This window comes from Panthera pardus, unplaced genomic scaffold, assembly GCF_024362965.1.
Source record: "Panthera pardus isolate Hobbes unplaced genomic scaffold, ASM2436296v1 HiC_scaffold_17, whole genome shotgun sequence".
Classification (NCBI taxonomy): Eukaryota; Metazoa; Chordata; class Mammalia; order Carnivora; family Felidae; genus Panthera; species Panthera pardus.
In genome coordinates this window covers 129,457,768-129,485,419 of record NW_026526732.1, presented here as the reverse complement: position 1 = coordinate 129,485,419, position 27,652 = coordinate 129,457,768, and the positions used below count along the sequence as shown (strand labels likewise).

General features: G+C 40.4%; 1 protein-coding gene across 5 annotated transcripts in view; it reads right to left on the bottom strand.

Annotated features, from left to right (window-relative positions):
• Positions 1 to 27,652, bottom strand: part of LYRM4 (LYR motif containing 4) — a 169,196-nt gene that overhangs the window by 47,354 nt on the left and 94,190 nt on the right. For 2 of the 5 annotated variants that reach the window (XM_053904935.1, XM_053904936.1), the window contains one exon: positions 15,817 to 15,924. The exons of 1 other annotated variant lie outside the window; for it this stretch is intronic. In XM_053904935.1, coding sequence (XP_053760910.1) covers positions 15,817 to 15,924 — 108 coding nt within the window. Of the gene's footprint in view, positions 1 to 4,445; positions 4,578 to 15,816; positions 15,925 to 27,652 lie in introns of all 5 variants that reach the window. 2 more of the 5 variants (XR_008423059.1, XR_008423060.1) reach the window with 2 other exon arrangements.

Sequence of the window (27,652 nt, the reverse complement as noted above, 5' to 3'; positions counted from 1 at the left end):
TCACAAATGTACAGTGACTTAACCCAAATTACATACTAAGCATGTATCAGAATTCAGGTCCCTTTATCCCAGGTCTGGGACTTTTTCCAAACGATGTCACTCTAACAGGATGGCTGGTTGAATGGATGGATGTTAGGAAGACGAGTGATTTGGAAACACTGATTCTTTTCTGTACAGAATCACTGACTTTCCCACACTGCCTACCGTTAGACTGACTGCTAACAATACTGAAGACATAGGACAGGTTTTCAGACTCCATCTTTACTAGGCTAATCATTAATTTCTCAGCCGCCAATACCATATACAGAATGGAAAAATTATCGATGCTGGTAAATTCTATCAGTTTTCAATAAATGAGTCGCAACAGGTGTGTGTGTGTGTGTGTGGTTGGCAGGGTGGGGGGGAGCCATGCATGCACACATCATTCAGTGATCGTACACTTTTGTGTCAAGACATTGTGGAATGTATCAGAAAACTGGGATTGTAATAATGGTTCTGTCTGTAGTGTTAGGTCTGTTTTCTCAGCAGCAAAAGGTGGAGATTAGCCTCTCCTAGTTACTTGAAAGATTAAAGTGATAAAGGATGGGAGAGCATTTAGGAAAGTTTAAAGCATTAAACAAAGCAAAGCAAAGATCTCTGGTGGGGTACAGCCTGTATTCACACTATATATACACTCTTGTATGTTACACTTTGTGTGTGTTCCAAAGTATCATACATGTTCCCTGCAAAATAAGTAACAGTTGATGTATATGGCTAAGAAAAAAAGAGCAGAGAGAAAAGTCTTGAGATACCTGTGGAGGCAGGTGGGACAAACCAGACATTCTCATTTCACCTAGAGTTCTCCAGAGGTAACCACACAGATTTATAATCTTGGTCATCCAACAGTGAATTCTTCAATAGGACTCTATCATCTGTCTTCTAGAGTGTTTGCCAAAACAGGAGGCAAAGGTATGAAATGAATACTCCTGTATCGAATCCAAGACAATGAGGCCACATTGCTAGCTCTGAAGAGGAAGACCGTGTCCCAGAGACGCAGCCTAAATGCAAGATGAACCAAGCTGAGGCTCATGGCGCCTTCTCTGTCGAGTGGCAGAGGTGCACGGACCACAGGTACCTGGCCAGACCACAGGAACTCTGCCCATGGAGGGTGGGTGTGCTCCAAACGGAGGGAATTGAAGCAATTGTTTGAAACAGAGTCAGCCAGCCCACCAGTAGCAGAAAGAATAAGCAGCAGGGGTGGGGGTGGGGAAGCAAAGATGCAGCAGCAAAGCAACAGGAAAGGAAAAGGTGAACTTTGGGAGCTGCCGTTCCATCGTGAAGGACCTGTCTATGGTGAGGTAAGACAGGTAAATGGCTGGCAATCTTTGCTGACCTGCCCCATTTCTCCAGGTGTCATTAGAATAAAGCCCCATCTCAGATCTGTTCCAAGCCAACCCACACTTCTGAACCTATTATCTGTTTTTGTGCAAACAGAAATAGCCTAACGCAAGGGGATATTCTGGGTCCCCTCAGGGAGAGGAATCTTGACTGCTGTAAGGCTCCCCAGAAGCAGCCTGGTAGCTGCCTGCAAATCTTCAAGGGTTTCAAATTACAATAAACATCATGGTGAGGTCACAAGACCCTGACCTTCCACTCCAGCTGAGTTCCGAAGATGAAACACCTTCTCAGCATTTTGCCTTGTGAAGCACTTTGCCTTGTGAAGCAATGCCCCTAATCTGGCTATTGTTGATAGCGCTGCTATAAACACTGGGGTGCACGTGCCCCTTTGAATCAGCATTTTTGTGTCCTTTGGATAAACAGAGCGCCACTGCTGGGTTGTAGGGTAGTTCTACTTTTAGTTTCCTGAGGACTCTTCATACTTTTTCCAGTGTGGCCAGCAGTACAAAAGGGTTCCCCTTTCTCCACACCCTCACCAACATCCATTGTTTCCTGAGTTGTTAATTTTAGCCATTCTGACAGGTGTGAAGTAGAGCCCAAACGTCCATCAACTGATGAATGGATAACAAAGATATATACACAAGGCAATATTACTTGGTGATCAAAATAATGAAGTCTTGCCATTTGCAACAATGTGGATGGAACTAGAGTGCTAAGCAAAATTAGTCAGCCAGAGAAAGACTGCTATGTTTTCACTCATGGAATTTGAGAAATTTAACAGAAAACCATGGGGGAAAGGAAGGGGGAAAAATAGTTTCAAACAGACAGAGAGGCAACCATAAGAGAGTCTTAAATACAGAGAACAAACTGAGGGTTGTTGGCGGGGAGGTGGGTGGGGGGATGGGCCAAATGTGTGATGGGCATTAAAGGGGGCATTTGCTGGGATGAGCACTGGGTGTTATACGGACATGATGAATCACTGGGTTCTACTCCTGAAACCATTATTACACCATATGTTAACTAACTTGAATTTAAATAATAATAATAAAAAAGCAATGCTCAGTCAGTCTTTCTTCCAGAAATTTCCCCTTAAACTCAGATAAACAGTACAGGATGACAAGTTCAGAGTGTGTAACTAAGAAAACAGAGAAAAGTATTCTTCCATTCTCTTAAAATCATATTTGCTCATTTATTTTTTTAATGTTTATTTATTTTGAGAGAGAAAGAGAGCACGAGCAGGAGGGGCAGAGAGAGGCAAACACAGAATCTGAAGCAGGCTCCATGCTCTGAGCTGTCAGCATAGTGCCTGATGTGGGGTTCGAACTCACGAACCGTGAGACTGTGACTGGAGCTGAAGTTGGACGCTTAACCAACTGAGCCACCTAGGCGCCCCCCCCATGTTTGCTCATTTATAAACAGATACTGAGTGAAAGCACACGACATGGAAAAGTGTTTTACCCTAAATCACCAAGAATAATTTAGCATGACAAAAGTCACCATTTCATGCCTATGATTTATTTTATGACTGATAATTTCACTTAAAAACAAACATTTAAGTGAATAAAGGCTTAGGTGTCTGCTAAGGACTATGATGCAGTACTCTGATAATTAGTACCTTATTACCAGGCTCAGGCTGCAATTTCTCCAACACGTGAAGGTAGATACACAGCAACTGTTTCTCATGTGATTAGATATTCACAGCCGCTTAATATTATAAAATGTTCCTGGTATGAGCTCTGCAAACAGGAAGCAACTAAATGGTGTCTAAAGTTAAAAAAAGAAAGGAATACTGAAATTTTATATTTACAACATTATGCTTTAACTAAAGAAAAGATCCTGCAGTTTGGTTTAAAATAGAAACAACACTGCAGAATTCCCAGGGGTGGTATTTAGCAGTAAGATTTGGTTTTCATTTCACCTGGCTTCATAATGAAAACATGAAGGATGGCTCCCGATTTCTCCCAGATCAACATATTAATCCATTTAAAGAAATGCCACAGGAGGCTGGGCCTACTTTTCCTTAGAAGGCAGATTTAGTTTGTTCTTGCTTAAAATTGAATATATCTCTCAGTTCTAACAATGCCTGAGCCTGAGCGCTATAACGTGAGCTGGATTTCAATCAAGACCGTGGGCAGAGACTGTGGTGAGAGCACCCGGGACTTCCGTGCAGTCCACAGCCCCTACTGCCAGCCAGGGTGGCTGAAGAAAAGAGAATACAGGACTTTGAAAAAGAGTGTCAGCACTAAACTCCAAGGCAACACCATCACAAAGTATACCCCACTCTGTTGACTTTGGGACAGACTCAGAGAGAAGGGGAAAAAAGAAAAAAGAAAAATGGTCCCCATTCCCCAACAGTTTTATATACATATGTGTATTGGGGCACGTGTGTGAATGTGAATGTGCCCATGTATATATATATGTATGCACACATGCATGTTTTGTATGTATATATGTGCGTGCATGCACAGATGTATTTATATAGAATACATATACATTCGCATTTATATAGAATAGGAGTAATTTATCAGTATTTCTAGCATAAGCAAATACGGGCAGATAAACCTTTGGCAGGTACTCTTGGCAATGAAGACTGACCCTGAACATAACGTCACAAGCCAGCTTTAATAATATTCTTTTCCAAAGCACCTGCCTCAGAGAGAGATAAATTTGTGCTATGGAGGGTTCTTTCCTCTGGTCTACAGCTCTTGAGGTTATGCCTGTGGAGCAGAAATCTAAATAATCACTGCCATTGCCTTTGCTGGGTTGGAAGAGGGTCAACTCTGGAAGAAACAAAGATTTCTAGAGGCATCATGCCCATCTGTTTGAGTGGGAATTTTTTAAAGGTCCATAATTATAGGGGAATGTGGGTGGGGAGAAGGCCTTGGTACACTCATTGTGTAGGTGGGTTCAGAATGTTGACACTCAGCTGGGCCACACTGGGAAGTGGGCAAATGCCACCTCATGGAGAGTCACAGGAGAGTTTTCAACAGGGAGGGTCAGGACCAGATCTATGTCTGGGCAAGAGCTGGGTTGGACAGGGCAAGGTTGACAGCAGGTGCCGTACTCACCCCGGGTGAAACGTCAAGGAGGAAGGCAGATCAGGGTGTAGTCTGGAGAGAAGTGTGGGCCGGAAACATATATTTAGGTGTCACTGCCACTCAGGTCATTTCTGAAGAGGATGAAGATGAGTAGGGCAGACTCTGGTAATGCGGGGAGACAAGGAGATGGGTGAACAAAGGAGCCCACAAAGGGGACTAAATAATGGTAAAAGAGAAGCCAGGACAGTGGGGGTATTTCAAAAACCAGGAGAGAAATAGGTCAACACATGGTTAAAAGTTAAGAGATTATGTAAGATAAAAGGATGAAAATTATTTTTTGTTTTTATTATATTTTATCCATTGTATTTACAATAAAGAGGTTGGTGAGGGCAGCATTTGAACTAAAACACTTTCAATGGTTCTGCACTGCCTCCTAACCCACTGCAAAGTCTCTCTTAAAGCAAAGCTGTTCTCTCATCTCTACCTGGCAATCATACGTTAGGTCTTAGTGTTCCCATCTTGACATTTTGTTCAAGAATTTTCCTTAAAATTCATACCTATCTTTATATCCACCTCAAATCACGCTCTGCTGTGAAGCTTTATGGGATCAGCTCAGTTCAAAAATTCTTGATGCTTCCTTTAACCTAGCAGCACTTATCTTAGCATTTGGAATTGGGCATATATTAAACTAGCCATGCTCATTCAGCATATATGCAAGGTCTTCAAATCTGCTTTTCCTGTTGCTCATCTATTCCCTACATCCTCATTTCCCCCATCTCTTTGGCTTTCTCCTTCTAAGCTATCATCTTTCCCTGGAATGTTTTCCTTCCTTCCTTCCTCCCGTCCGTCCATCCATCCATCCATCCATCCATCCATCCATCCATCCATCTTGTTTATTTTGCCTACTGAAATCTATCTATGTATCTATCTATCTATCTATCTATCTATCTATCTATCTATCTAATCTTGGCCTGCCCAAATCTCCTTTCTTAGACTTTAGCCATGGCAAATCTTCTCAGTGAAAAAGGAGTTCTGCTGACCAGCCATTCAGAAGTGATCTTTTGTTTCTCTGGAACCCTTTAACTTGGTGACTACTCTTTCTGCAACTTCCAGAACAGTAAATGGTACTTTAATTTCAGGTGTGTCCATGTGTGTGTGTAATTTCCCCTCCCTCCTAACTGGATGCTGAATTCCTGGAGAAGTAGCAAATAAGGAATTTCAGCACCTGACAGACCTGGGTCTCACTCTTTTGGGACTGGTTAGTATACTCCCTGAGTCTCCATTTCCTCAACTGAAAATTGGAGGCCAAAGTGCTGGCTTCTCAGGGGTGTGATTCTCAACCAAGTCGAGGTCTGAGTGGCATCCTGCTCAGTGTGTGAATTCAGTGGCTATCACTGACTAGTAGATATATTCCTTCCCTTCCTCTGCCTCCGAACTGACTGGGCCCTAAATTAACAGAGATGAAAATGCTCCCCAAACAAACGGAGCAAAGGATTTAGATCAGAAAAATGGAATTCTAGTAATAGTTGCATCCTGTATTTATAATAGAGAAAGTCACAGTCTAACTTCTCTGGACTTCATTAGACAAATGAAGAATATGATACTACCTACTGGTCCTGTCCAACCTACTGAAAAAGTTGAGCCTCTGCATGGGGTAATATATATGATGTATGCAAAACTAGAAGAAATTGTTAAATCACTGAGTAACCAAAATGTTCCAAATTAAGGTTAATGGTGTACAAATTTAGGTCCTTTATTAAATAACAATATTCTGATCTAGTGAATGAAAAACGTGTTAAGAATAAGAATCAGATTAAGGGTTGGAGATTAAAATTTATCTCCTGTTTGCTCTTTGGTTGGCAGAGGACATGGGTAAAGAATGGAAAAAACTTAAGATATGAAAAAATCTATTAGCTACATAGTAGACTAGTAGGTTTTATCTTTAAAAGTTTTCCTTTATTTACCTTATTTAGACTTTTCTATTGCATGGTCTTCAAACTGTTGTATATAATCTATGTTCCCCCAACATAATACAACCTTAAATCGATTATTAGATGAGTATAAAATAACCTTTGCGGTCAGCATTTGGAATAACTTATGAAATCAATTAAAGCAGTACAAATACAAAATATTAAAATGTAGTACATCAATTATTTTTGGTTACTGAAGGGGAAAGTAAATAAGATATTAATCATGGAAGAAACCAGTTACAAAAGGCTGTATGAATTATGTAAAAATTTTAGTGATTTATTTTCATTACAGTATATCTATATTCACAATGGCATTTAAAAAATAAAAATTTTAACAGCCACTACCACCATGTTTCTCTTTGGAAGGAACTGCCAGGGCTCTGTGCTTTCACGGTATTGAAATACTTGAGTTACAATCATGAATTCTTAATCAGTGTGGTGGGGTGAGAAGGAAGGAGGGAGGATGGCCGGATGTACTAGAAATCTAGATCCTTCTTGTTTGCAGTAGCCTTCTCTGCTGAACTAGCACTGTGTGCACACTATCTGCAGTGAGGTGCTCCTGGGGTAACTAGGAAGGTAGGGGACCCTGTGTAGAACATCTGAGCATATTCCTGAAAAGACAGTTTTACCACTTTCTGTTAGTCATTCCCAGGACTCAGGTCCCTGGAGAAGTACTCTAAAAGAAACAAATATCCCTCCTCCCCAGTCAAACCAAAACACAAATGAGGTAGTCTAACAGGGTGGCTCTTTGGAGCAATCAACGTAGGATTTCAGTTTTAACTGCACCCTGACTTAAGCACCCGCAGGGGTCACAACCTTACCAGCACATCAGAATCACCCACAGAGCTTTTAAAACTCCCAGGGTCCAGGGGCGCATGGTGGCTCAGTTGGTTAAGCATCTGATTCTTGGTTTCAGCTCAGGTCATGGTTTTGAGGTTCATGAGTTCAAGCCTTCCATCGAGCTCTGCACTGATGTGTGTGTGGAGCCTACTTGGGATTCTCTTTCTTTCCCTCTCTATTTACCTCTCCCCTGCTCGTGCTCTCACTCTCTCAAAATAAATAAACTTAAAAAATTAAAAAACAAAACAAAACAAAACCTCCCAGGATCAAACAAATCCTCCAGATTGCACCCAGGATCCCAGGTATCAGCATGTTTTCAGAACCCTCCAGATGATTCTAATTAATAAGTATGTATTAGAGCAGAATGTTTTAACTTGGTCAAGTTTACACCTATTTCATTTCCCTAAAAAAACATTAAATCTTCAGCTTTGAAAAATTTCCAAGCAGAGAACACCACAGGCTTCTGCACTTCATCTATTCCTGCCACTTATGTGTCCTTTCGTTATTTCCATAAAGATGACACTAGTGACCAGCAATAGTGAGCCCGATGTGGCTCTGGGTCAGGGATGAGATGTCCATAGCTCAAAGACTGAACTGTGTGTGTGTGTGTGTGTGTGTGTGTGTGTGTGTGTGTGTGAGAGAGAGAGAGAGAGAGAAAGAGAGAGAGAGAGAGAGAGAGAGAGACAGGGGTGGAGGGGAGGAGAGAGAGAAGGGAGGGGGAGAGGGAAAAGGAGAGAAGCAGGAGGCAGAGGAGATCTGTTTGCTCACATTTCACGGTAATGGAAAAGCTAATTTTTTTTTAGCTTATAAAGTATGTGCGAAACCATCTGGTGTTTCCTGCTGTTGCATGCTTTAGATTCTGCATGTTTATATGTCCATGGCATCAAAACAACATGAACCTAAAACAGTAATATTGAAAGGACATCATGTTTTCATGTAATTATACATATTATTGATGTTTTCTAGGCATACTCTTTTAGAATGGCAGTAGTAAAGAGTAGCTGAATATATACACGACATACATATTCTCTTATTAAAAGTAAGGAGAAAATGAAAAAACATGGCCATCTGGATATCACCTTTTGTGAATGTTCAAAATTTTCACCCATTTTTATTTTAAAAAAATTTTTAATGTTTATTTTTGAGAGAGAGAGAGAGAGAGAGAGAGAGAGAGAGTGAGAGTGGGGGAGGGGCAGAGAGAGCGGGGGAGACACAGAATCTGAAGCAGGTTCCAGGCTCTGAGCTGTCAGCACAGAGCCTAACGCAGGGCTTGAACTCACAAACTGTGAGATCATGACCTGAGCCGCAGCTGGCTGCTTAACCAACTGAGCCACCAAGGCGCCCCTAAATTAATTTTTTTAAGTTGGCTCCATGCCCAACATGGGGCTTGAACCCAGGACCCTGAGGTCAAGAATCACATGCTCTAACCACCGAACTGACCAGGGGTCCCCTGACATCACAATTTTAACATGGCCCAATATATTAATTTTTTATGGTTCATACTTTTTGTGTCCTATTTAAGAAATCTTTGTCTACTCCCAGGTAGTAAGGTTGTTTTCTTTGGTCTTCCTCTGAAAGTACACATATATATTTATTTATTTTTCCCATTTAAATCTACAATCCACTTTTTGCATGAAATGAGGAAGAGGTCAAGATTCTTTTATCTCCAAATAGTTACCCAAATAGCTGAACACCATTTATTGAAAAGGCTATCCTTTTCCCACTGCAATGCAGTGTCATCTCTGCCATAGATCAGATGACAGTATAGAAGTGGACCCGTTTCTGGACTCTAGTCTGTTCCATTGATCTGTTAGCCTTGCCCTGCACCAGTAACACTGTCTTAGTTACCAAAGCTTTAGAAACCTTTCTATGCAATAGTACAAGTATTCTTGCTTTCTCCATTTTCTGTAAGAATTCTTTGGCTATCCTTGGTCCTTTGAATACCCATGTGAATTTTTAAATGAGCTTCTCAGTTTCTGCAAAAATAAAATTGCTAGTAATTTGACTGGGATTGTATTATGTCTATACATCAACTTGAACAACACTGACAACTTTCTAATGGGTATTCCAATCTCTAAACATGAAATATCCCTCCATGTACAAATACATGAAAAGGGGCTCATCTTTGTGAGTTATTAGAAAAATTAAAATTAAAACCACCATATCCCCTAGAGTGGTTAAAATGAAAAAGGACAGAAAATGCCAAGTATTAGAAAGGATGTGGAACAACTAGAATATAAATTGCATGCATCCATGGGGATGCAATTTGGTGCATCTATTTTGGAAAACCGCTTGGCTGAATCTTCTAGAGCTGAATACATGCAAAGTCTATGACCAGGCAGTTCCAGTCCTAGAATGACCATCCACTAAAAGATAAGTACCAAAATATATATATATTGGCACTATTCAGCCCTAAACTCGAAACTACCCAAATACCCATCAGTGGTAAAAAAGGATAGATAAGTTTTGTGGTGTATTAACACAATGAAAAAATATACAGCCCTGAGGACAAACCATCCACACCAGCACAGAATAATATGGATGAATCTCAAATAATATTGAGCAAGAGTAGCCAGATTCCATTTGTGGAAAGTATAAAAACAGGAAAACCAATCTATGTGATAAATCAGGACAGTGGTTATCCTTGGTGGGGTCCTGGGACAAGGAACTACAAGGGGCTTGTGGAGTGCTGATAATGTTCACTTGATTGATTTGGGTCCTGAGTACATGATGTCTTCATTTTACAAAAATACGTTGAGCTGTGCTGTTACAATATTGCACTGTTTACATATTTTAACAAAATGTGTTTTTAAAGAAATTCATTTTTGAGTTTTTTATTTAAAAGCCAATTCACTTTCTATTTTTATTTTCCAGAGAGAGATTGTGAGTGGGGGAGATGGGGGGAGGGAGAGAGAGAGAGAATCTCAAGGAGGCTCCATGCTGAGTGCAAAGCCTGACGTGGGGTTTGATTCCATGATCCTGGGATCACGACCTGTGCCAAAATCAAGTCAGACTGAGCCACCTAGGTGCCCCCCGCCAAACCAATTCACTTTTAAACAATTTTCTCTCCCCATTTGTTCCACCCCCTTCCCAGGGCATTTTTATATGACTAGTAACCTGAAGGGAATTCTCCCACCCCCCCCCCCCCCCCCCCGCTTTTTTTGGTGTGTGTGTGGGTAATTCTTAAAAACAAACAAGAAACTAGAACAAAAAAGGGGAAACTATGCTCTGCAGAAGCTTCCCCAGCTGGAACTTAGTTTAAGAGTTTGAATGCAGTGCTTTTGGGTATCCTATCATCCAGCCAAGCATGCTGAACTCGTTGTAAGCATCTAATTAGAAGTATTTTCTTTACTTTCTTTTAGATGAGAAAATGGAGAAATAAAAGGATAGACGACACTGCTAGTTTCAGTGAATTTGTCTTACTTCCTCATTCAAATCATCACTTATTATTCCTGCCCGTGAGTGATTTAGTAGTAGTTTTAGTGTGGACACAAGTGTATGTCTGTGTTTATTTTTCAGTGAGCAGACTCTTTAATGATCCCTTTAGCCATCTTTTTGTAGCTCTGCTATGCTAACATCCAGTTGTCCTGATTTGTTTTTCTCCAGTTTTGTGTTGATACTACACGAATCAGTGACTATAATTACAGAATCCTAGGAAATTCATTTTTAGATATGACACAACACAATTTTCCCAAAATTTGCAACAAATGCTAGCTTATTTCCTTTTAGTCTATTTCTAGAAAACAGGTTACAGAGATTGAGACTTACATGTCCATAATCTGCTAAAAGGAAGTGTCGAATGAAACTGAGAATCATGGACAAAGCTGAGACTTACAAAATCAGTAAAGTGAAAGGCTAGGAGGGCAATCTTAGTTTTTTAAAAACATTATAAGTATAATTCAAGTTTTACTAAAAGCAACAAAAATTCATATAGTGGGGAAAAACATCTCATTCACTAGAATAGCAAGTGCTATGAAAGAGCCATTTGAGAATATTTTGTTCTGTGTTGGTATTTACTCCAGAGTTGGTAGTACGTACAAAAAAAAAAAAAAATAGAATTTTTAAGGGATACACTACAATAACCACCACCGTACAGACAGAGATTTGTGGTAGTGTTGAAAGCTGCCTGTGGAAAACCTTTTTTTAACCATATTAAATATTAAAAGGTTTCGCTTAAAAAGCTCAGAAGCTACCCGACATCATCATGTAAACAGTGGTGACCTGAGGAAGTGAGAGTTGTTTTAAAAAGCCACACCATGTGATCTTCTGGCCCAGTTTTTATGCTGAATATACTGTGTAGAGGTGCTTCATTTTTTTTTTTTTTTTTTTCAAGGTGTTCTTGCTGCCTTCGTTGATTTTGGGGGGTGAGATAAGAAGTGGAGTAGAGAGTGATGTTTTACCTAAGCCACTTCCCACTTGTCCCTGTTAGTTTCAGCCTGTCAGACAGTAGAGGGGAGTAAAACAAGTCCTTTGACCTCATAAGTAATCCACATCAGGATGAACAACCCATCACCACCACTGGATGAGACTCCAGCACAGGTGAAACAAAACACTGATCTGAGCTTCATATGCTTATTTTTGGACTTAGGAGAAAAGAAATAAGTGGCTTAGAATGAAGAGGAATAAAATACTAGTTTTTAAAAGCCTCCTTGGCTGAATGAATTATTGAAAACTGGGACCATCTGTACTTGAGTAAATACAAATTGAATTTATTTTGACAGTTTGAGAATTTTCCTTGGATTTAATTTGTTATATTCAATGGAGGCAAAAAACAAACAAACAAACAAACAAAAACAACAACAACAAAAACACCACCTCTAACCACCACCCTCCCCCCGCCCAAACATCCAAACCAAAGCAAACTGAGCACAAAAAGCCTATAGTTGTCAACAGTTGGCTTTACAGGGAGAAAGGGAAGGGTCATCCATTTACAGAGTGTGTCATACATGCAGGTTCCTCTCCATTCTTCCCTGTGCATGACTCATCACAGTGAAGTATGAGGTATAAGTGGAATCCACAGTTGAAAGCAGCCCAGTATGTCAGTACAAAACTGATTAAACCACAAAAATCATTTTACTGTGGCATCCTGTCTCCAAAAGCTGTATCATTAGAATTTGACTAGATACATGATCACTGGCACTTAAACCTTTGTGGTAATTAAAAACAAAAACAAAAACAAAAACAAAAAAAAGGTTGTGCCAAAGCCACAGAAGCCAGTTTTTGAGGAGTGCAATTTTAGAAGTCGTAGATCAAAACAAATTGTCCAAAGAATCCATAAATACATCCATGTATGCCTTGATTTATTCAAAAGACATATCCCAATGACTCCACTTTCAAAAATATAAATCAAAGTGTGTTTTAAATAAACTAGATGCAATTAAACTTGATTTTAACTACCACATAGTGACTCTCTTCTGAATAAAGGCAAATAAGCCTTCGGTGTATGTGCAAATTACTTTTTTGCTACATTAGTTCCCCCAAGGCATGCCTACTTTTGTCACAACCTTTCAGTAGTCCCCCATTGTCTGAAAGATCAATTATAACTTTGCTCCCACTACCCAGTCCAACCCATGGCTGGACTTCAAGTTTTTTATTCAGTTGGTATAGACTCCTCGTCCTATTAGGTCATTCATCTTTAATAAGCAAGATCTTAAATCTGTCTCTGTTACTGTAAGAGTAATATATGCACACAAGGACATATAACAAAAAGGCTGCTGCCTTATGTCTTGTTGCTCTGGTCCCCCTCCCCAAAGACAATCACTGCTAACAGCTTCATATGTCAGAAAAAGTCTCGTTTCATGCCTACACAAACCAGAAACACAACCATTGACTCAAACTTCACTTTTGCTCTGAGCTCCTTCACAAGTTCTCCCACATTCTGCTCCATGCTATCTCTTCCCCTATTAATTCCTATAACATTAATAAGTACGCTGTCACGTATTGATCCGTTTCTATTTTTCAACTAGCTTTATCTCCTTTTGCCTTTTTAACAATATATCCTTATAGATCTATAATGGCCTTTAGCATGGTGCTGGGCACACAATGTAAATTATAAAAACACCTGTCCGATGAATGATTTAAACATTCTGAATTGTCAGTACAACTCACTTTCCTTTTTCTGCTGTCATGGAAGAGGCTTTTCACACACAAACAATGCCGAGTCAGATATTTCTTAATGGCCTACTACTCTTTGCTGAGAGGAAGCGACTGTTTATGTGTGTTATTAGTAGCTGGGCTCTGATCCAGAAATCTGTTTCTGGAGAAATACAGTGTATTTTATTTTTAGCTATGAATGGGGTATACATTTTGTTTGCTTCTTTAAAATAGTAGGCTGCGCTGATAAAATATAGTTATGGGTAGAAAACAATATACAATTGTTTCTTTTAACATATTATTGGGAAGAAACAAAGAAAAAAACCCACTTTGTGTCAGAAAACAAGGAGGTGCTCAAAGACTAACTGGGCCATATTAAAGGGGCATAGGAACTGGTTAGAAAAAGCTCCCACTGGCAAATGTGGGACAATGCAAGCATCAAAGAAACAATGATGGTAATGGATTACACTCTGAACCAACAATAAATCTCTAGTGATAAAAAAAATTGGGTGAGAAGGCTAAGAGAGGAAAAGAGCTCTTTTGGATAGAATGTCAGCTATTTGGAAAATCACCTTTTGCAACCACTCATGTAATAATTAATTCAGGCAAGGGTCACTGCCAATGAATGCTAAAACATGGATGAAAAGTTGCTGAAGAACAGGATTTTCACTAGGCCTCAAATATCACTTACTAATTATAGGGAGAAAAGGAGGTAGCGAGCAAATGATCAAACTGAGTATCCCCAATACTGGGGTGCCTCCTGATGTGACAAGATGAGAAGGTACATTACTCATGTAGTATTCTTGCCAGAAATGTTTTACCTGAATCTAAGGGTAATGGGCTAAGTCCAAATGGCAGGACATTATCCATGACAAGCCCTGGACTCTTCAAAACTGAAATCTCACGAAAGACACAAAAAAGGGCGAGGAGAGGGGTGGTCCAGATTTAAGGAGACAGAAGAAACATGGCAGCCAGTGAGTGGACCCTTTATTGGATCCTGGTGGGAGGCGGGAGAGGGAGGAGTATGATGGGGGAGTGTGGAGAAATGTGTGTTGGATTGTATTTTATGCTAACGGATAATACTATTGCATCATTGACAACTGTCCTGGATGTGATGTTGGTATCGTGGCCATGTAAGAGAATGTGCTTGTTCTTAGAGGAGATACCTGCTGAAACACTTAGGAGTAAAGTTTCATGTGTGCAACTTACTGTCAAATGGTTCCGGAAAACATACAGAGGATGACCATGATGGTGACAGAGAAAGAGGGAAGAGAGCAAGAAGATGGGCAAATAAGTAAGAGCAAGCAAATGTGGCAAAGGCTAACAACCGTTCAATAAGGGCAAAGGGTATATGGGTTATTACTGTATTATTGAAAAAAATTTTTTTCTTGTATTTTTGAAAAATTTCAAAATAAATTGCTAGGAAAAAAATCCAGACTGATATATTTTTGGCTCTTTCTTGCTTGAACAACAAATCTCATCACTTAGATGGCAGCAGTTAGATCTGACCAATTAGGGAATCAAAACAGAAATAAAACTGGTCAGTTTTTATTTTATTTTTAAAAAATATTTATTTATTTTGAAAGAGAGAGAGAGAACATGCAAGCAGGGGAGGGAAGTGAGAGGGAGAGAGAGAGAGAATACCAACCAGGCTCTGCACTGTTAGTAATGAGCCTGATATGGGGCTTGATCTCACGAATGGTGAGATCATGACCTGAGCTGAAATCAAGAGTTGGATGCTTCATTGACTGAGCCACCCAGGTGCCCCTAAACAGGACAGTTTTCAATGAGAACACAAGGAGTCAAATGACACCACAAAAGGCATGAGCAAAACTTGTCAGGGCACACGAGAGCATCTTTAAGCAGGCATCTGGGTGGCTCAGTCAGTTAAGTGTCTAGCTTATGAGATCGAGCCTTGCATCAGGCTCGTTGACAGTGAGGAGCCTGCTTGGGATTCTGTCTCCCTCTGTCTGCCCCTTTCCCATTCACACTTTTTCTCACTCTCTCAAAAATAAACAAACTTAAAAAAAAAAACAGAGAATTACAGTGGCACTGTTAATGGCGTGGCCAACAGTAAGATAACCACTGGTGAAGGTACCATGGGTATCAAGTGTGTGAATGCACAAATATGGACTCTGCAAATAATGAGAATCCACTGTATATGAAACATATTCCTATTTTCATTCCTGTATACCACACATATTCTTCCTGTAAGTTAAAACCTTTTTTCAACCTTGAAAGTGTTTCCTGTTTAGGGTTGTGATGTTGATTTATCTTGCCTTTTCCCAACTGTTTCTCTCAGTATTCTGTAAGCCCCATAGGAAAAAACCCAGTTCTACTTTATCCTGTCACCTTGCACTCTTCATTTGTTAGGTGTCTTCTACTAGGTTTGCAGGAAGAAGAGATGACCTGTGTGATGCTTCTGGATGGTATTATCATTTAAATAGGTAGACTGAGTGCTGGAGGAGGTAATCAAGAGGACGTGACTGCCAGTTTACCTGTGAGCTGGACCGTGGCAAGTAGAGGTTCCTCAATGCTGCCCCTGTCCTTGGAATGTGTGTTCTGCCCACTATTCCCACAGCAGGCATTGATTTCAAGGACATAACCTTGAAAGAACAAAGTGTTGTTAAGACCATCTAGATGGTATGTGACTGAACCCAGTTCAGGTCTCTATACAGACTTAAGATTTTGGTGGGCAGGTGCAAAGATCTACTTCTCTTGTGGCCACTCCAGATAAGCCTTGTAAAGAAGTTCCCTTGCTTGTTAAACCTGCCAACTACCAATCTGGGTTGATCTGCCTCTTTTTTTGGTCTCTCCCTGCCCTCCATGTTATGGTGGCCAGTTTACTTCCAACACTGAGTAAAGTAGACCGCCTTCCATAATGTGGGTGGGCCTTACCCAATCAGTTGAAGGACTGAGAAGAATAAAAAAGCTGACCCTCTCCTAAGAAGAATTCTTCCTGCCTGATGGTCTTAAAAGGAGTATCAGCTTTTATCCTGCCTTTGGACTCAAACTGACATAACAGATCTTCCTATGTCTTAAGCCCACTGATCTTTGGACCAGAACTAAACGGTCAGCTCTTCTGGGTCTCCAGCAGACTCACCCTGGAGATCTTGAGACTTGCCAGCCTCCATAATTGTGAGCCAATTCCTCATAACAAATCTCTCTCCCTTTCTCCCTCTCCCTCTCTATACACATATCTATCCTCTTGGTTCTGTTTCTGTGGGGATCCCTGATTAATACATTGGGCAAGGAAAGCTCAAGTTGAGTCTAAAATTCCACCCATGAGTAACTGGAAGAAGAGCAGTGTGATTAACAGACATTTGGATACAATAAGGCAGACATGTTGGGAAAGAAATGATGAGTCTGGCTTTGGTCATGCCAAATGGGACTGTGAGACAATCAACTGGGTAAATCCTACAAGCAGGAAAAATGCATGAACAGATGGGGTAAAGTGAAGCATGTGAACATCACATTCTGTATGTTTAGAATGGTCTCACACAAATGGCTCAAACACATCTTTGGTAACCCTTTGCAATATGTAAGTCTAGAGTAGTAGGGGCAGTCTGTCTTTCTGCAGAAATGATTTCATTCTTGGTTTCAATACTATTTTATAACAGTCCACTGTAAAACAGACTATACATGGAAGAGCATAAAATATTTATTAGACTAGAGCAGAAACAACAAATTAACTTCATTCTTAACTGGTGTGAAAGTGACAATAATTACAAATAAAAAAACTAAGAATAACCTAGAAGTCAAAGACTGAACTGGAGTCCATGGATTAGGTTCAGGAGCAGATGAACCCTTGGCATTGTATATATACATACATCCATTTTTCTAGGGGAGCATTCACAACGGTTTCTAGTCAGATTCACAACGGTTCTGTGACCCAAGAAGCAATTAGATGTGAAACAGCTTTTCTTACTTTATTCCTTTAAATATGGCTATACAAATGACAAGATTTTATCTAATCTCACAGCATAGGAAGAGCACAGTAGAATAGTAAAAACAAACACACACCCTCTCTCCCAAATCGGGCATGTAGAAAATCTCCTTAAACTGGGTGTACTTTTTTTTTTTTTAATGTTTATTTATCTTTGAGAGAGAGAGAGAGAGAGAGAGAGAGAGAGAGAGAGAGAGAGAGAGGGAGGGAGTGGGAGTGAGTGGGGGAGATGCAGAAAGAGGGAGACACAGAACCTGAAGCAGACTCCAGGCTGAGCTGTCAGCACAGAGCCCAATGCAGGGCTCGACCCCAGAAACTGCGAGATTATGACCTGAGCCAAGTCTATTTCCAGTAATCTACCCGAAATGAAGAGCTAGATAAGTGAACAAAGATATCTTACTCACAAGGATGTTCATCATGGCATTGTTTAAAGTCGCACACACCTTCAGCTCTAACAATAAAGGATTAGCAAAACAAATGAAGCAGTGCATTCAGTGGTGCCCTATGTGTCCATTTAAAAATGATGATGCTTGTGTACTTTTACTGACTTGAAAGCTGTTAATTATAATTAGGAAGTCACAAAGTTATGAAGGATTAGAATTCCATTTATTGAAAAATACACATTCTTATGTATCTGCAGAAGTAACATTCTGGAAGGATATACACGAAAATAATAGTGTTTCATGAGTAGAACTATGAATAATTTTTCTCCCCTCAAATATTATTACAGTAACTATAGATTATTCATGTAATAAAAAATGCAATACTTCCCTTGAACCAACCTTCCCAGTGGCAACAAAACCACTGATCATTCATCAACGTCCTATCTGTCTCCAGCTCCTCCCCTCTCTCCTTGTTGGGGAAAACAGGAGAACACTGCTTTTGAGAGCCCTCTACCCCTTCAAGTCCTACATTTACAAGAATAAATCACTGGTGCACAGCTGCATCTAGCACCTGGAGGGCTTACTCCAGTTCACGGCTGACACCTCTCACCTGAGGAAGATACACCAGTGTCACACAGAAATGAACAATGTGTGGGGTGGCGGGGGCCAACGAATGCACAAAGAGAGCCAAGACTTATTTTATAATCAGGAATAAATCTGCAAGTTTAGACTTTCCACAGCCATAATACAGGGATCAATAGCGATTGTTATCATTTTGCTGATGTTTGTTAACCAACCGTATAAACATTTTAACTGTTCAGGAAGGAGGGCAGGGAGAGGGGCGGGAGAGGGAAAAAAAAAAAAAACAAAACCCCAAAAAAACACCCAACATTTTAAGAGCCCAAAGTGATGACAAAGCACCTCTTTCTGTGGTGGAAACTCTGCCAGAGCCAAATGCAGGGATTTTACACCACTGTCACTGGAGGTGATGAGATTTCTCCCCCTCGCTTTTTATCAAACCTGGCAGATTTATATAGGATGTTTAAATGGTTTATTGTTATTATTTTTAGGTTGACAGGATAAGGAAATGGCTATGAACTGGGGAAACCTACTTAGAGGCAATCGGTTTGTAGAAGAGAACACTGTAAATCAGTGCTCCATTGGGATAAAATCCACAAACCTAACTGTGATGCCCACACGATGTGACGCCCACACAGTCGTGTGGGGACAGCAACAGAACCGCTATCTCTGTTTGTAGCTCCAGGTCGTGTGCTTCAGGAAAAGCATCATGAGCGTAGCCAGCTGCCTTAAGAACTCTAGCCCATGTCCAAAAGGGGCTCTGGAGACACACAAACTATGTAATTACAGGCCTGCCTGGAAGCCAACGGTTGGCAGCTGATCTAAAAGGTAACAAGTGAAAACGTGCTACAAGCCCATGCATTCTACCACGCTGGGAAAGCATGCAGAAACACGAGCTGCCTCTGCGTGCAAGAGTTGCTCTCAGGAGCAGCAGTTTCAGAAAGCCCAGAAAGAGAAAGAGCTGGGGAAAGAGTATTTCTGAACAATCTGAGTGAGAGAAAGCCCAAGAACAATGACCACAGGTTCCCGAACACCTCCATCCCTCTGGCTTCCCGGCTAGATTCACACAATTGCCTTAATCCTGTTTTGCACCTTGAGATGTCCTAAGGAAAGCCGCTGTCCCTAAGCACTGACAACCTCCTGATTCTGGCATTCTGGACCTGCAGGGCGGAAAGTTCCACTCCACATGGAGGGGACCATGACAAGCCATTGCACCTGGCCTAAAGCACCTCCATCAGTTCACAGATATTATGCTGTCACACAGACATAAAACGTCCACTGAAATTAGGGCGCATGGTAGGCTCAGTCAGAAGAGCATGTAACTCTTTAAAAACAATTTTTTAAAATGTTTATTTATTTTTGAAAGAGAGAGAGAGAGACAGAGTGCAAGTGGGGGAGGGGCAGAGAGAGAGGGAGACACAGAATCTGAAGCAGGCTCCAGGCTCTGAGCCGTCAGCACAGAGGCTGATTCAGGGCTTGAACTCACGAACCATGAGATCATGACCTGAGCCAAAGTTGTATGCCTAATCTACTGAGCCATCCAGGTTCCCAAGAGCATGTAACTCTTGATCTCAGGGTTGTGAGTTCGAGCCCCACACCAGGTACAGAGATGAGTTAAAAAAAAGAAAAATAATAATAATTAAAAAAATAAAGAAATAAATTTAAAAACATCCACGGAAATCATTCTCATGCTCACAAAGTCCAAACACTGATTTTCGTATTAATTCTAAAAGAATATGTTAAAGAACCTGGTGGATTAAAATCACTCATTCATAATTTACAAACTGGTTATTTGTGGCTTTTTAAAAATGGGCTTTTGGTGATTTTCAGAAATAATAACTTTACCCCTTCCCCATCTCCCGAGATTATACCAATGAAACAATATGGTATTATTTCAGGGACCTACGAGGCTAGCATGTGGTTGGCGTTTTACTCCTCAATGTAAGAAGATAAGAACAACTTCCTAAGTGATGTGGAACAGCTTCTTTACTGTCGATAAATCTATTCTCTAATTACATACAAAGACATGTTTGTCTTTGACCCTGATTACATTAAAAATACCAGAAGTATCATTGCTTTAATGTGCATTACAGAAACACGACTCCCTAAGTGAATCTGATCCATTAATAACATCTCTTTAACTACTAACGATTTTTGCAGACATGGAATAGAACATTTTATGGCCGTTTTCAACCATCTGTCCTTCTTTCTCACTATGAATTTGCCAGAGATGTAGTGAAATTTCCTGTGCTTTGTGTCATTACACATTTGTTAATACCAACGTACCAATTAGACATAATAACCCTGCCACATGCTGTATGTAAGCTATGCCCTGGCACTGCTCTAGGGACTGGAATCTTCTGTTTGCAAGATTCCTTTAGGCTACTCCTTGAGCCAGGTGGGGGTCTAACCTACTGTGTAGCAGCACATATGGACCCAAGATGTGTACAGCTAATGTATCATGAGCTAATCTGTCATAGAATAAGAACATCCAGCTGCATTAACGATGCCACACTTTAAAGAGTTAAATATGAGAGTTAAAATTGCAATTCTTTTCTCATTAATGAATGATAACCTATATTAACATATGTGAAATTCCACTAAATTATAATATTGAAGAGAGCACTTAATGAGTATGAGTGATTAGTAACTCATCATGTCATATTTTAAGGTTTTCTTTTGTTTCCAGACCTACTATTTACTGAGTGCTTATTTTGGGCTAGACACCTCTGGTGGTGGTCCATTCTTCTGAGCATAGGTAGGGCTCACGTATGCAAAAGAGAAGTTCATTTTACAAAGAAGTAAGGTCTTAGGGAAATGAACTGGCTTACAAATTACAGTATCCTGTTGGGAGAGTTGTGTTCACTAGCAAGTTGTCCTAGAGATAAGGTCCGATTCCTGCAGTACCTGGTGTTGGGGACCCAGGAGTCTGTGCATTGATTCTGGAAGGTACAGACTGAAGAGCCTACCCCAAGGCCTTGGGGTAAAGGTCCTGGGGACCATTACTGTCACTTCTGGTCCTGAGCTCCAGAGTTCTGCGAGAAGAGAACTGTGGCCCAGTATGCAGACTGGAGAAAACCACCTTCTGTATAGTCAGATCTGATGCTTCCTGTAGTCCACCCTCTGGAAATATTCTCAGCTGCTGCTGCTGCTTTTTTTTTTTTTTTTTTTTGTCCTTCACGTTAGGGTAAAGGAGGAATAAAGAGGTTCCTACAAGCAGCTGCCTGTGTTTAGATCTAACAATGCATTTTACAAAGAGCAGTGAATGTTCTAGAGAATATGGAAAAATCATTAAAATTTTCACCTTCATAACGCGGCACCTGGGTGGTTCATTCGGTTAAGTATCAGACTTCAGCTCAGGTCATGATCGGGGCTCAGGAGTTCGAGCCCCGTGTCGGGCTCTGTGCTGACAGCTCAGAGTCTGGAATCTGCTTTAGATTCTGTGTCTCCTCTCTCTGCCTCTCCCCCACTTACGCTCTGTGTGTCTCACTCTCTCTCAAAAATAAATAAACATTAAAATTTCATCTTCACCAAGAAAACAACAACTAATTTCACCCTTTCAGGGCATCAGCCATGTTCCTAAGGATAGCATCACTTCTCAAATCAATTATTATAGTTAAAACGAGGAATTTATCCATCTTTCCCAACTCGTGGCTTCATCTAGAGGTGATAATGAATAGAACCTGAGGCATGTATATTGCACAGGGACATTTTCACAAAGACTCAGTTATAAAAAGGAAAATACAGATCATTTGGTGTGCTTGTCCTGTTTGGTGTTGCTATATTTCTTCTCAGAGGAGGGGGTTATTTGTAAACTCAGTTAATGATTAGCACAAGGAGGGCAGGAAGAAAAATAAAGCTTTAGCTTTAGATTTCTTAAATCTCTTCTTGGCCTATTTTACTATACTTCTTTTTGTCTTTACATTTATAATTGGTAATTGTTAAGTCCAGAATATTAAACTGAGGTACATGTATAAATATATATTTTCCCTTTTATTTTAAACAGGTTATCAACCTTGGAAAGTTTAAATTCTAACAAATATTGAGACAAGTTGAGGATATAAAATATAAGCCAGTCCTTCTTTGATTTTATACAGCTAGTCATTAAAGGTCTGTTCCTTAGCTAATTGGGCTTAAAGACATCACACATAAAATTAATGCACTAAAATGTTGCCATTCCTATACTAATTACAGATGGGGGAAGAATGCCTTCCATTTAGTGAGACCCTAGATTCTTTTTTTTTTTTTTTTAAATTTTTATTCATTTTTGAAAGAGAGAGAGACAGAGAGAGAGAGGCAGAGAGAGAAGGAGACACAGAATCTGAATCAGGCTCCAGGGGTGAGCTGTCAGCACAGAGCCCGATGTGGGGCTAGAACTCATGAACTGCAAGATCATTGCCTGAGCTGAAGGTGGACGCTTAACTGACTGAGCCACCCAGGCGCCGGAGACCCTAGATTCTTGAACAGAGGCTCTACAAATAGTATTTAAAGTGAGCAGTATTGAGGGGCACCTGGGTGGCTCAGTTGGTTAAGTGTCCGACTTCAGATCAGGTCATGATCTCACAGTCTGTGAGTTCGAGCCCTGCGTCAGGCTCTGTGCGGACAGCTCAGAGCCTGGAGCCTGCTTCAGATTCTGTGTCTCCCTCTCTCTCTGACCTTCACCCACTCACACTCTGTCTCTGTCTCTCTCTCTCTCAAGAATAAATAAACATTAAAAAAAAAAGTTTTAAGTAAGCAGTATTGAAATGAGGGGCATTCTAGACCCCAGTGCATAGATTTTTGTGAATAGATGTAAATGTGCAATCTTTAGTATTGCTTTGTATTAAGAGTTTTGGACCTTTCTAAGAGGGGTTCAGAACCTGTGCATAGAAACTAGACAAAACTTTATGTTGCTTCCATATCATGGCTATTGTAAATAATGCTGCAATAAACATAGGGGTGCATATATCTTTCCAAATTAGTGTTTTATTTTCCCTTTGGGTAAATAGCCAGCAGTGGAAGTACTGGATCTAGATTTGTCTCTGAAAATGAAGCTTTCATCTTTGAAATCAAGGATAATGTCAGCTGACTGATTACCTATTTCACAGTCTTTCAAGTTTTAGTGAATATGAACCTCAGATTTCTAAAAGTGAGAGAATATCATTTTATCTCCATTGGCATGGAGACAGAGATATTACTTCCAAAACTTCTTGTATGTTTTCCCAAGTTTCTCATCACACAATTACATATAAACATTGTTGTGCTTAGGAATATGCTTGTTTTATGCTCTAAATGACATATTTCATTTTGTTTAGGGTTGTTGGTTCTTTGTAATACCTCCAAAATCCTGTTTCAATGTCATAAATGTGTGTAAAACTTGAGAATGGCAGTATGAAGGAAAAATATGGAAGTGTGTGAATGCAGGGACATCACCAATAACTGAGGGAGGGCTACTGAAGTCTCCCACTTCTCTGTATTTAGGGGAGCTGTGCTCTTGACAGCTGTGACCATTGCTGAAATGTGAGTTTTGGCACAAAAACTTACAGAGGATTTTAGAAATTTCTCAACCTTGTATTTTATTGCTAGTTAGTACAGCTTCTGAAGGCCTTCCTTAAATGTCATAGCTGATGTATTCTTCAGGATCTCAGAAACAAGTTTTCCTGGTAATGCAATGACAGTCAGGAATAATCACATCCTTGCTTGAAATGAAATCTCCTGACCAGAAAACCCTATCCCTGTTCACCAGGATGACTGCTTTTGAAGCACTGACTGCCTCTTTAAGAGCACAATTCAGTGATACACAAGCTCTCTGGTGCCAACACAATTATCATCCAAGTGAAGGATCCTTGTTTAATTTATCTCTAGAGCCAGACTCCCATGTTGTCTTGTTTTGACATGCTGCTTCTGTCCTCCTGCTCTGGCTTGAGGGATATTTTACTGAAGCATTTTCTTCAATCATTTTAGCTATCCTTATCAAATATATCCTTAAAGTGCTAGGTTCTTTCAATGACTTACAAAAATATAACATCCAACGAGAGTCATAAGATGCTCCAACTTATCTTCTTTGAATAGTTTTAGGGGCTAAAGGGCAACACTATAGTGTTCTGCTTTCTATTATTCTAACAAATCAGGTCAAATGCATTGATTATTTATTATTATTTACTACAATTATTAGAAAATGAAGATAGTCTTCAAGAAACATACTAGATCCTGCACCTTCCTTGAGACTGTCATTTTGAGAGATGATAATGTATTCCAAGGATGGTGTCTTTATTCAAAACATTTCTGAAAGCCACTCCTCGCCTTGGGCTCCTGCTATACCCCCATATGCCACCAGTTTTCACTATGGATTTAATTGTTTGAGAATGTCTGTCTTCCCCTAAGACTGTCAGCAGCTGAGGAGTAAGGACTGAAATTGTCTATTCATCTTACATGCCTGTCCTCCCACAGAACACTTGGCAACATAGTAGGTATTCAATATTTATTGAATGAATAACTCAGACATTCTTTTGCATATTGTCTGTGTTGTCAAAGTTTCATCCTGTGAGGGTAGATTTACTTTTCTGAAAGAGTCAAAAGTGATTCAGAGTCAAGTATGAAGAAAGAGGCCATGCTACAACTCAATTTTCTTATGTGCACTGGAAACTAAAACGGATGGCAATTTTGAAAAGGAAGTTTATTGAAGTAAACAGGCAGGCCCTCAAGGCAAATAATTTAAAGAGTAACACTTAGATGGAGAAATTCCCATGTGATTCTTAAAAAATCTTTGTTCAGGTTTTTTTTTTTTTTTTTAAGTCTATTTTGAGATAGGGTGTGTGAGGGGGAGGGACAGAGAGACAGAGGGAGAGAGACAATCTGAGACTCTCAAGCAGGCTCTGCGATGTCAGCACAGAGCCCAATGCGGAGCTCAAACTCACGAACTGTGAGATCATGACTTGAGCCGAAATCAAGAGCTGGACACTTAACCGACTGAGATACCCAGGCGCCCCAGAATCATTGTTCAGGATTCTTAAGTATTAAAAAACAAAACAAACAAAGAAAAAAACCCCAAAGCTTCCGAAAGGGGACTGCTTATTTTCTGTAGACGTGTGTATGTGTAAATGAAACATACAAAATCATCTGTGTCTGCCTTTCTTAAATGGACATGTAAGCATGGATAGACCTCATATTCTAGCAATCTGTGAGGGTGTAAAAGGGGCCCAAAATACATTTAGCCTTTCCATCTTGGCTTCCTGTTCCCATTTCCTTCCCATTTCTCTACATCTCAGCCTGAAACAAGGCCCTGGTATAGGCAGAGCTGGAAAGAGATAACCTTGCGCTGTCTCTGGCTCCCATCTTTCTTGGCAGTGATTGTGTACTGGTGTAAATGATCTTTCCCCTAATGCCTTGGGTGGGCAGAACTTTGGAGAGATGCAACAATGGGGACGGAGTTAAAAGACAACCCAGTTCAACTCAGAAATAAGCAATGTCAACATAAGGTTGGGAGTGAGCTATGTTGAGGGTGGGAGCATCGCTGTGAGTTGGCCAGAAATAGGCAGCCTTGGCCTGGTAACATACCGTTAACTTTGATTCAGGGCTGAGGCTTAGCCTCCTTCTACAACCATAGTTCTTTATTCAATTGCTACAAATGCCAACTTTTTTTTTCAATATATGAAATTTATTGTCAAATTGGTTTCCATACAACGCCCAGTGCTCATCCCAAAAGGCGCCCTCCTCAATACCCATCACCCACCCTCCCCTCCCTCCCACCCCCCATCAACCCTCAGTTTGTTCTCAGTTTTTAACAGTCTCCTATGCTTTGGCTCTCTCCCACTCTAACCTCCTTTTTTTTTTTTTTTTCCTTCCCCTCCCCCATGGGTTTCTGTTAAGTTTCTCAGGATCCACATAAGAGTGAAAACATATGGTATCTGTCTTTCTCTGTATGGCTTATTTCACTTAGCATAACACTCTCCAGTTCCATCCATGTTGCTACAAAGGGCCATATTTCATTCTTTCTCATTGCCACGTAGTACTCCATTGTGCATATAAACCACAATTTCTTTATCCATTCATCAGTTGATGGACATTTAGGCTCTTTCCATAATTTGGCTATTGTTGAGAGTGCTGCTATAAACATTGGGGTACAAGTGCCCCTATTACAAATGCCAACTTTTAATCCAAATGGATGTATTGCAAAGCTGATCTACCTAGAATTTCTTCTTAAAACAAAAACAAAAACAAAACACAACATTCCGACATATAAACTTCTATATAGTAAAGCAGTTACATCATTATTGAATCAAACTGTCTTTGTTATGAGTGCAAGTAATTCCTTTTCCTGGCAACTTCTAAAAGGGAAAAGTGAATGTATTCACTTTTAGCATTAATATTAATCACTTCAAGAATGAGAAAAAAAAAACTAAACAAATTTAAACCCCAACATCATTTTAAAGACTGTCCAAAGAAGGTGAGAATCAGAAAAAAAAAAATTGTGTTTTTTTTTAAACAAAGGATTATGTAGAAAAGAGATTTTATGTATTTCCTGTGAAATGACAGGCCAGAGGAATCAACACTGAGCCCTGCAAAGCTGGCTGCATTCTATGTTTAGCAAACATGGTCCTGAAGGTGTGCTTCACAGCCCGCTTGGTCACCTAGTCTGCCTCTGCCTCTTAACTGTCATGGTTACTGTTTTGGTCCACTCGGGCTGCTTTAACACAACACCATCCACTGGGTGGCTTCGGAAACAACAGGCATGTACTTCTCATGGTTCTGGAAGCTGGGAGTCTGGGATCAGGTGTGAGCATGGTCGGGTTCTAGTGAGGGCCCTTTACTGGGTTGCAGGCTGCTGATTTCTCCTTGTGTCTCATACTGCAGAGCAGAGAGAGGAAGCAAAGTCCATCAGGACTCTTATCAGGGCACTAATCCCATCCACAAGGGCTCCCTCCTTAAGACGTCATCAAATCCTAATAAACTCCCAAAGACCCTAGCTTCTAATGTCATCACATTGGGGGTATAGGGCTTCTACATATGATTTTGGGGGGTCACAATCATTTAGTCCCTGACAGACATAGAGAACCATCTTGCAACTATCATGAAGACGGTCAGTGGTCCAGGCCCGTGTCTCACAGCACCAAAGTGGCTACAGATCTTTGTATGCATGCTCAGCTAATTCTACTTAAACTGTCTGCTGGAGCCACCTTTTCACCATTTTACCTTTTAGGGCTCTGCCAGTCTAATGCTTCCTGAACACTTGTATTTCTCTGTCCTGCTTCACAGGCTCCTGCTGCTGATGCTTACGTAAACACCCCCAAAACACAGAGCCACCAGAACAGCCTCAGATGGGACATGTGTATATACACATGAAGCTTTGTCCTTTTGTCTACACTGGCTCTGTGCTCCTGAAAGCAGAACTGGCAGGTCATTCTTCCCTTCCTTATAACACACACGCACTTCCCAACACTTCCTCCA